Source organism: Rhagoletis pomonella, unplaced genomic scaffold (assembly GCF_013731165.1).
Source record: "Rhagoletis pomonella isolate Grant_MI unplaced genomic scaffold, Rhpom_1.0 Rhpom_scaffold_00002, whole genome shotgun sequence".
NCBI lineage: Eukaryota > Metazoa > Arthropoda > Insecta > Diptera > Tephritidae > Rhagoletis > Rhagoletis pomonella.
Window position 1 is genome coordinate 98,844,282 of NW_023458556.1, and position 10,797 is coordinate 98,855,078.

The 10,797-nt window shown below is 35.0% G+C and overlaps 2 protein-coding genes across 2 annotated transcripts in view; both read right to left on the reverse strand.

The window, feature by feature from the left end:
* LOC118734235 (paraplegin) overlaps positions 1-10,797 on the reverse strand; it is a gene marked incomplete in the record, with an annotated part of 425,846 nt that overhangs the window by 19,711 nt on the left and 395,338 nt on the right.
* Positions 759-3,333, reverse strand: LOC118734236. Its single transcript, XM_036463958.1, has 2 exons — positions 948-3,333; positions 759-858 (listed from the first exon to the last, which is right to left on the reverse strand). Exon 1 carries the CDS (start codon positions 3,269-3,271, stop codon positions 1,703-1,705), a length of 1,569 nt encoding a protein of 522 aa, XP_036319851.1. The 5' UTR covers positions 3,272-3,333; the 3' UTR covers positions 759-858; positions 948-1,702.

The following is a 10,797-nucleotide window of genomic DNA, read 5'->3' on the forward strand; positions in this document are numbered from 1 at the left end:
CCATTTTTTAGCAGGTCTGGTATAATTGACTTTGTACTCCCTTTAATGGTTTACAATATACCCAAATAAAAGTTAAAATATTTTGTGTACTTTATTGTAAATTATGGCCACTGTAGTGTGGTAGTGGTAAGCAGTGCGCACTTCCACTTCGCAGCACCTGGGTTCAAGCCCTGGTCAAAGCAACATCGCAAAAAATATAGAAAAAAAGGTTTTTTTTCTTAACAGCGGTCGTCCCTCGGCAGGCAATGGCAAACCTCCGAGTGTTTTTCTGCCATTACGGAGTCGGCGTAAAACTGTAGGTCCCTCCGCTTTGTGTGACAACATCAAGGCGCACGCCACAATTCGGAGGAGAAGCTCGGCCAAACACTAACATATGTGTAAGCGCCAATCTATTATTATTATTATTATTGTAAATTGGATAACCATTTAATGATTAAATACCGTTTAATGCTTAATAACACTATGCGACAAAATCAAACTTGTTGGCTCGGTATTAAGTAAAATCGAATGCAAGTGATAGTTTTAGATGTCAATAATACTACCTTGATGGTTTTTTTCGAGTTTAGCTCAAATAAGGAAGACGTCCTTAATTGAATCGGTGCACACGATTTATTGTATAACTAGATTGAGTTCTTGAGAAAGGTTCTTAGAAAATACTTATGTAAGGGTTTTTTGATACGAGGAACTGGTTCTTGATGTTCGTTTATTATTAGCTTTGTGCTAGATCGCTGTAGGCCAATTTCATCGAATTTCAATGCTATTGGGTTTGGAGCTTTTTGGCCGGTTATATTGAATAAAACAAGTGTTTACTTCTTCTCCTACGCGTTTCGACGCATATTCGCGTCTTCTTCAGGGAGTCTATATATTTATAAATACGAAAAACATAATAATAACGAATAATTATTACAAGGAGCAAATAAGCCAATACAAAATAATTTAACACTTACTTTAATGTTAAGCAATAAAATTATCACAACATAACCTTTGCATTGTCAAAATCAGCTGTATGTTTGTTTTCCGTCAGGTGTTGCGCTAATGCTGTGGTACTCTTGTTGTTTTTGGCGTCTAGCTTATGTTCGTTGATTCTCGTTCCAAGCGATCTCTTCGTTGTGCCAATGTAAACCTTGCTGCAGTTTTCTCCTTCTTTGCCTTGACATTTTATTTCGTAGACTACATTGTGTAGTTGTTCCTTACCAATTTTATCTTTTGTTTTAGTATAAATGGCTTGGATAGTGTGATGTGGTTTATGTGCATAGCTTACGTTGTTGTTTTTAATAATTTTGCGTAGTGTTTTATTGTCCGTAAGTTTAGGTATATATGTGACGCCTGTATATATTTTGCAATTGTCTTCCTTTGTTTTTGTATTGCCACTTTTACATGTGATTTTGTTTGCTGCTGCTGTTAGTAAGCTTTCTATTATTTTGTTAGGATACCCGTTTTTACATAGTATGCTTCTTATTTGTCTCTTGTTCTGATCCATGAACTCCTGGTCACTCAAGGAGTTAACTTTGTTTATAAAATTTATAGCCGTGTTTCTCTTTTGAGTCCATGGGTGGTTGGAATGGTAGTTGATCATCCTTGAGGATGCTACGGCTTTGGTGTACCAATTAGTTTTTAGTTTGTTTTTATTTTTATATATTTCTATGTCTAGGAAGGCTAATTTGTTATCTTTTTCTTTCTCCAGAGTGAATTGTATAATATATCATATTATATTGTTGAATATATCATCTACATATTTGGTTATGTATTTGATATATATGTCAGTGGATCTTAGCTCAATAATGCTGTCGTCAATAATTTTGTCTAAAACTATGTCCGCTATAGTTGGCGATAGAGGATTACCCATCGGCATACCATAAACTTGCTGGTAGTAAGTTCCATCGTACACAAAGTAATTATTTTCCCTCAGACAAAATTCTAATATAGTTAGAAATTGCTTTTTTATGATTTTTGTGTGTTTTTGCAGACTCGACCACTGCTTCATTATTGTGTTGATTGCAAAGTGAATGGGTATATTTGTAAAGAGGGAAACGACGTCCAAGGATATGAGAATTTCATCATCATCAATATGCAGATCCTTTATACTTTCTTTCAGATTTAATGAGTTTCTTATATTAAATTTCTCGGTGACGATATTTTTTAGTATTTGTCCTATGTATTTAGATAGTCCGGAGCATGGTACATTTATTGACGATGAAATTGGTCGAAGTGGTATGTTTCTTTTGTGGACTTTTGGTAGACCATACAGTCTAGGTGCTGTCGCTGCTGTGCATGTCAAGTGATGTTTCAGTTTTAAATCGATGTTTTTATTCTTGTAGAGGTCATTCACAATATTATTATTCTTTCTCATCAATTTTTGGGTGGGGTCAGTTCTAATAGTTTTATATGTAAGCTTGTCACTGATGAGGTCTTTCATTCTTTCTTTATAATCTTCCTTGTACATCACCACTGTCCTATTTCCTTTATCTGCGTTCGTAATAATTATGGAATCCTTATGTTGCTTGATAAATCGTCGTGTTTCTTCGTAAATTTGATGTATAGATTTCTCTTTTGGACTATTTATTAACTTATTTTTAAATGTGTTAACTTTGGTCGCAAATTTGCATCTCACCATATCTTTTTCTCTGTTATCCTCCATAGTTTGTATGCTTTGTTCGATGTCGGCTATTAAATGCAATGGTGAAAATGTTTTCCTAGAAACTGGCAGAGCGAACTTTTTCCCCAAAGAAAGCAACCATCTGCACTCGACAGGAATGGCGATTTTGGTGTTATTTGTTAACCAATCCTCATTACGTCTCAATTCAAATTTTTCAAAGTTTTCGTTAGTTGAATTTTGTAGTTTTCTATTAAGAGTCCCTTCTGTTTTGTTTTTGGTATGCTTTAGAAATTGGTTTTGTGTTTCGACTACTGAATTGTATTCATTATCTTCCAGAATTTCGCGTAATTTTTTCTTAATTTGTCTTATGGCGTCATTAACGATTTTTATTTGTATATTAGCCTCTTTTATCTCCAAACTGAGAATTTTAGTTAAGAACTGTTTTTCAATCTTTAGCATTTCCTTCCTAGTTTTGTCGAGTTTGAAACCCTGTATAATTTTGCTGGTCTTTCCCTTTAGATGTGGTGGTAGAATTCCAAAGTCTTTACATTTCAGTAGAAATTTAAGCCGTTGTTGTTGTTTCGCAAGTATTTTGTGGTTTTTGCCGTATTGTTTGATGGTGTAACAGGCGTCCATGTCGTACTTATATTTAATATGTTGAAAAAAGTGTTTCATTGTGCTGCTTTGTGTTTTTCGTATTTGTTGTTTCGGTTTAGCTCTCCGATCAATTTAGAATTATTTTCCTTTGCCTTTTTTCAAGTATATACGCAAATTAGAGGTCTTTATTAAAAATTTAGTAATGATGTGATTTTAAACGCTTAATTAATATTTTAAACATAAATTAAGTTATTTATTGTATTTATTTTTATTATTTTGTCAACATTTTCTTCAAACTTTCCTTCTTGAAAAATTTACTAAGATATTTACGTCATATCCAACGACAATTTTGATATTTCCTTTCACAATCAACCATTTTTTAATTAAAACACCAAAGAAAGTGATAAATTGCTGTTATCGAAAACTCACAAAATGAAATAATTACTCAAAATAGTTATTCCAGCGATTTTCAGACTAAAGCCTTTAGAACTGCGAAAGCGCAAAATTACACTCAATCGAGAGGAACAAAGTATTGGCACAGCAAATTTTTCACAATATGTGCAACAATTTTTATTCTAATATTTTTCCGCCAATTTGGTATAAAAATATGGTTCATTCTACAACAAAAAACATAAAAAAATAATTCCTAGACTTTGTGCAAAACTCGCGAAAATTCATCAAACTTTTATGCAAATTTTCAACTTTTTAATCAGATTTTTTAGAATTTATTTGAGTGTGGAGTTTTGCAACCCATTAAATTATAGTAAAATAATGCAAGTTCAGAGTTAGTCAAAAATCATATTAGTTTTTGAGATTTTTTTTGTTGAAAGTGTTTTGCATTCTTTCCATATAAAGTATTTTCGAAAAAATTTGTTGTGTGGAAGAGGCTGCGTGAAAAAACGGCTACTTAGCTACTTAAAACTTTTACTTTGTTATAACAAAATTGATTGGGCTACAAATCTGCATACTCAAAAAAAATCTAAAAAAATCTGATTAATAAGTTTAAAATTTGTTGAATTTTCGCGAGTTTTGCACATAGTTTAGGAATTATATTTTTATGTTTTTTGTTGTAGAATGAATCATATTTTTACACAGAATTGGCGGAAAAATATTAGAATAAAAATTGTTGCATATATTGTGAAAAATTTGCTGTGTCAATACTTTGTTCCGGCAGTGTATAACGATGATTTTGATAATCGAAATAAAAAGCAAAGAAGAAAGTTTGAGAAAATAGTAGACAAAAGAATAAAACAAAGTAAAATAAATAAATTATTTGTTTAAAGTATTGATGGCGGTATTTAAAATGGGTATTTTTTTAATACGAATAACGTAAGTTTTACATGGTGACTGACTTTCGTTTTTAATAAAGAGCTTTAATTTTAGTATTTATTTGAAAAAACTCAATAAAATTCATTAAAATTAGCCTACAGGACCATCTAGCGCAGTGCTAATAAAAAAGAAACTTCAAAAATTAATTCCATGAACTCCTCGTATTAAAAAACTTTATATGATTATTTTCTAAGAATACTTTTAATGAACTTAACCTAATTAAAAAGTAAATCGTGTGCAAGGATACAATCAAGGATATCTTCATTATTTGAGTTAACTCGAAAAAAGCCATTAACGTAGTTTTATTGACACCTTATGTTGCATTTGGTTTTACTCTATACCGATTTGATTATTATTATTATTATTATTATTTGATTAATTTCAATTATCAATGAACAAACCAAACTATAGAAAAAAAGAATATCTAATAATTGTATGAATTATTTATTTGGTTTATTCTTATCCAAATCTCAAATTTTAAGCGTTAATTAGTACTTTTATAAAATTTTAAAAAGAAAGGACTAAACTGTTCAAAGTAAATGAATTTATCAATTTTTATTGTGGCGTATTCATATTTATTTCAATAGTGTTATTGAGCTTTGTACCACGATTTGTATGTTAGGAAAAATGGAAAAAACAACAATGCTTAAGCGGTAGAAGTTATAGCAGCTATGTCGGAGATCACAACATCTCCTCATCAGACTTATTTTTTCTAGACTTTCAGCCGGGATCGAACCCGCGTCATCGATGTGCAAAGTCAGAAGCGCTAACCATTGAGCTATGCACACCCCGTGAGCTTTTGTTGCTAATCCATTCCCTTATTCAACCTACTACTGTCAAGTGCAGCTGATTCGCCGCTATTAAAGTTTGACAGCGTGCTTGTTATTGTTAATTCCATACATGAAATAGATTCATTGCATAGTTTTTATGGCTTAAGCATTGTTGTTTTTCCCATTTTTCCTAACAAAAAAATCGTGGTACAAAGCTCAATAACACTATTGAAATAAATATGAATACGCCACAATAAAAATGGACAAATAAATATATGGGATGAGCCTGCCCTAAAAGCTATGCAATGAATCTATTTCATGTATGGAATCAGTGTTGCCATTTTAGCCGTTTCCCGGCTAGATTTAGCCGCTTGCGATAGCAAACAGCTGGAGAAATTTCGGTTTAGCCGGAAGCCGATTTGTTAGCCGTTTTGTAAAAAAATAGCCGTTTTTAGCCGATTTGGCTATTTACCTTGTTTTCTTAAAATTCAAATATATATATTTCCATTATTGACTAAGAGATCTAAAGTTTGTTAGAAATGGCTACTATCACGGAGAAAATTTTCATGTCACGCGTTTGTGTTTCGATATAGTGCCAAGAATAGATGTTACCTGTAACAAGAATAATTGTTACCTGTAATTGTCTTCCCAGATAGCGCATATTCTATTGTGCCTAAATTACAAAACATCATGGTTGCCCACGCTTAAAGTTTTAAGTTAAAGGAAAAATATATATTTTCGAGCACTATGTACACCAGGGTGATTCAAAACTGGAACTTTTTGGAAATTCGACGGAGAACGTTCGGATTCTTGAAGATAAGAGGGAAAACAAGTTACTTCTAAAATTTCAGCTTATTTGAACAAGATTTAGAGGTCGCTCAACGCTGTTGTTTGTTTTCCGGAAACTACAGACTATAGATGCATCTTTATTAAAAAATTGGTATATTTTCATCAAATCTTGCCGGATTTCGCTCAAATTTCGCAGGTAGGTTCCAAAATGTCAGCTTATTGGAACGCAGTTTATATAAGTTCGATAAATTAGTTTTAAACACATTTAATTAATTAGTTAGTAACTAAGTTTTGCCTTATAAAAAATTAATATTTGCATTATTTTTTTTTGTTGCTAAGCCACTGAGCATATATGCTTAATACACCTAAGATCACATTATAAATCATATCAATATTATACCTCATCAATTAATATTATTAAACATCAAGTAAAAAAAATCACGAGATAAATATCACTCATATGCCATGTTGAATCCAAGTATTTTCCTACTCATTGCAAATATTAATAGTATAATAATAATATTTTAGCGCTTACACCTTTGCTAAGTGTTTGGCCAAGCTTCTCCTCCAATTTGTGGTGTGTGTCTTGATGTTGTCACAAAAAGGCGGGGTGAAGCTTTTTCAAGGCAGTGTTGAGCGTTAATCAAATAATTTTTCAATCATTTTTTTAATTTATTAAAAAAGTAATTGCAATTATTTATTTGCACACGGCAAATAGTTTAATTGCAATTACTTTTTTGATAACAATTAGCCTACTTAAACTGGATTTCCACTAGGCATCAAATGGCAAAAATGGCAAATGACAAAATTGGGCATTGAAAAATTATAAAATATTATTTTATTTGTAAGAAATAGTCATTAAGTTCCTTTCCACATGGCATTTTTTAAATGGCATGCATTTTTTGCCATTTAAATGGCTAGTGGAAATTCGGCATTATAAATAAAAAAAAAAAATACGGCACAGGCCTGGGTTGTGGGTGATTGTCATATTCACATCCCTGGCCTATATAGTAGGCATTTATAATCGTTGATTTTTAATAAAATTTACAAACCAATTAAAAAATTTTTAATTGCTAACTGAAGAATATCACCGTTATTCTCCACAACAATTACAATTAGTTAATTGTTATTCTTTACAATTACAATTAACCAATTGTTAGTGGTGATAGTAGTAGTGATAGAAATTAACAATTAATTAATTAATTAATTGTTCTTGCAATTCAAATTTGCCCAACACTGCACGGAGGAGCAACCGCTGTTAAGAAAGATCTTGTTTTTAAAACTTTCTTTTGATGTTGCTTGGACCAGGGATCCCACCCAGGTATTACGGAGAGGTAGTACATACCTAATGTGACCAACTATTTCATAGCTCAAAGAAGTACTACTTGGGTTGGGTTAAGTTAACGCCGCGAGTCGATTATGAAATTTCGAATGCGGCTACTTTCGATCCCTGAGAGATCAGTGTTTGTTCAGAACTGCGAGCCAAAATGCTTCCATCTTAGCCTCGCGAAGGTTGGACTGTCTAAAAGAAAGTGTGGAGATGATTCCACTTCATCTTCTTCTTGACAGCTGGTACAAAAGGATCAGTTGAAATTCCTAGTCCCACCGCATGAATACCAACCGCCCAATGCTCTGTCAGAACCCCCATTACCATTGCCCTTGAGAGGTAACGTGTTTTAAAGTATCCTATAAAAACATTTGCTGCAGCAGAGAAATGTCTTCTTTTCCTTTTTTATGTCACAAAAGGACCCGGTTTCTCTTAGCCTAATAGCAGTTCGTGCTGCGACAATTCTGTCTGCGATATCCACAAGCGCCGTGTTCAACATATGAATGTTAAGCGCCAGTGTAGGTGTGGCTCCTAATGCCCCGCTAATTCCTGTTTTACAAGTGCAGCCTTCTCTAGTGAGTTCCACCAGACTAGGGCTCCTTGAAACAATAGAGGCTTAAATCTGGTTTCCTAGAGCTAATGAATTAATTTGGTCGAGAAACCCCACCTTTTACCGATAGCTCCCCTGCAGCAGTACAAGGCAACCGATACCTTTCTTACCCTTTCCTCAATGTTGGGCTTCCACGACAGCCGTCGTTGATCGCCCGCCCAGTTACTTGATTCAGGTAACCTCGAGCCAGATCAAAAATGGTGTATAGAAATCGTGCCTTAACCAAAAGTTTCACATCATCTACATAAGCGATCACCCGACAGCCTACTTTTTCCAGTTCCTCTAATAGGTCGTTTACAACCGCAATCCAGAGCAGGGGAGAGAGAACACCATCTTGTGGAGTGCTCTTATTGGATCTGCACTGGGCACCCTGAAATTGTGCATATGGAAACTGTGCATACGAAATAATGCATATGAAAAAAACCGAAATAATGCATACGAAAAAAACCGAAATAATGCATATATGCACAGTTTCGGTTGAAAACCGAAATAATGCATATGAAAAAAACCGAAATAATGCATATATGCACAGTTTCGGTTAAAAACCGCAATAATGCATATTAGAAAAACCGAAATTATGCATATGCACTCTTTCGTTTGAAACCCGAAATAATGCATATGAAAAAAACCGAAATAATGCATATATGCACAGTTTCGGTTGAAAACCGAAATAATGCATATGAAAATCCCGAAACAATGCATACATGCACACTTTCGTTTGAAAACCGAAATAACGCATATGAGAAAAACGAAGTAATGCATACATGCACAGTTTCGGTTCAAAACCGAAATAATGCATATGACAAAAACCGAAGTAATGCATACATGCACAGTTTCGACTCAAAACCGAAGTAATGCATATGACAAAAACCGAAATAGTGCATACATGAAAACGAACTTCTTTCTGAGTAGGCGGCCTTCGGCCGCGCTTAGGGATTATAACCCTTACTTCTCCTTTCTGTGTTGCCGGAAAAGGGGACCGGAAGTATTTTTGCGCAGAACTTCTTTATGCGTAGGCGGCCTTCGGCCGCGCTTAGGGATTATAACCCTTACTAAGTAGAATTCTCCTTTCTGTGTTGCCCCAAAAGGGGACCGGAAGTATTTTTGCTCAGAACTTCTTTCTGCGTAGGCGGCCTTCGGCCGCACTTAGGGATTATAACCCTTACTAAGTAGAATTCTCCTTTCTGTGTTACCGGAAAAGGGGGCCGGAAGTATTTTTGCGCAGAACTTCTTTCTGCGTAGGCGGCCTTCGGCCGCGCTTAAGGATTATAACCCTTACTAAGTAGAATTCTCCTTTCTGTGTTGCCGGAAAAGAAGGGCGGAAGTATTTTTGCCCAGAACTTCTCTCTGCGTAGGCGGCTTTCGGCCGCGCTTAGGGATTATAACCCTTACTAAGTAGAATTCTCCTTTCTGTGTTGCCGGAAAAGGGGCCGGAAGTACTTTTGCGCAGAACTTCTTTCTGCGTAGGCGGCCTTCGGCCGCGCTTAGGGATTATAACCCTTACTAAGTAGAATTCTCCTTTCTGTATTGCCGGAAAAGAAGGGCGGACGTATTTTTGCGCAGAACTTTCCTCTGCGTAGGCGGCTTTCAGCCGCGCTTAGGGATTAAAACCCTTACTAAGTAGAAGTAAATAATTCATATTAGAAAAAACGAAATTATCCATATGCACACTTTCGTTAGAAAACCGAAATAATGCATATAACAAAAACCGAAATAATGCATTCATGCACAATTTCAGTTCAAAACCGAAATAATGCATATGGAAAAAACCGAAATAAAGCATACATGCACAGTTTCGGATGAAAACCGAAATAATGCATATGTGAAAGACGAAGGTATGCATACATGCACAGTTACGGTTGAAAACCGAAATAATGCATATAACAAAAACCGAAATAATGCATGCATGCACAGTTTCGGTTGAAAACCGAAATAATGCATATGAGAAAATACCGAAATTATGCATATGCATACTTTCGTTTTAAAAGCGAAATAATGCATATGAAAAAAAACGAAGTAATGCATACATGCACAGTTTCGGTTTAAAACCGAAATAATGCATATGGTAAAAACCGAAATAAAGCATACATGCACAGTTTCGGTTGAAACCGAAATAATGTCTAAATGCACAGTTTCCATATGCGCAATTTCGGTGCCCCTCTGCACTGTGTGCAGACGCTCCTCCACTCCCTCGCGACATTTCTGTCATGAAGTAAGCTGTAGATAAGTCTTATTTGGTTGGCTTCAACCCCCAGATTATTAATATACTTGACTATTGCCTCTGGAGTGGCATTACTGAAGGCCCCTCTATATCGAAGAAGGCCCCTACTGCATAATCTTCATGCGTGAAGGATTTCTGTGGCCACTGCATAATAAGCATTTTGAGCTCTTCAAAGACAGTCACAGTGTTTCTTTATTATGTACAGGTCTATCAGTCCCTCTAGCATTTTTATCAAAAAGAAGAGACTGATAGGCCTAAAATCCCTAGAGGAAACATAAGAGCCTTTTCCGGCCTTCGGGATGAACGTCACACTGATCCTCCAGGCCTTTGGATGAACCCGGTTCTAACGCATTTCGCATAAATAGTATCCAACCAATTCCACGACACCTTCAGAGCCATTTTCAGTTGCGCAGGTATGATGCCATCGGTCCCCGACGACTTTAATGGTTTGAACGAATTTATCGCTCAGGCCATGTGACGATCGTCCAGAAGACCGGAGAAGTACATGACCTGGGGGCAAAATTATTTAAATCAACCATCAAAGAGTGCGATAGCGAT

Coding starts and splice junctions, on each gene's coding strand:
- LOC118734236 (XM_036463958.1), bottom strand. CDS start 3,271: ATGAAACACTTTTTTCAACATATTAAATATAAGTACGACATGGACGCC.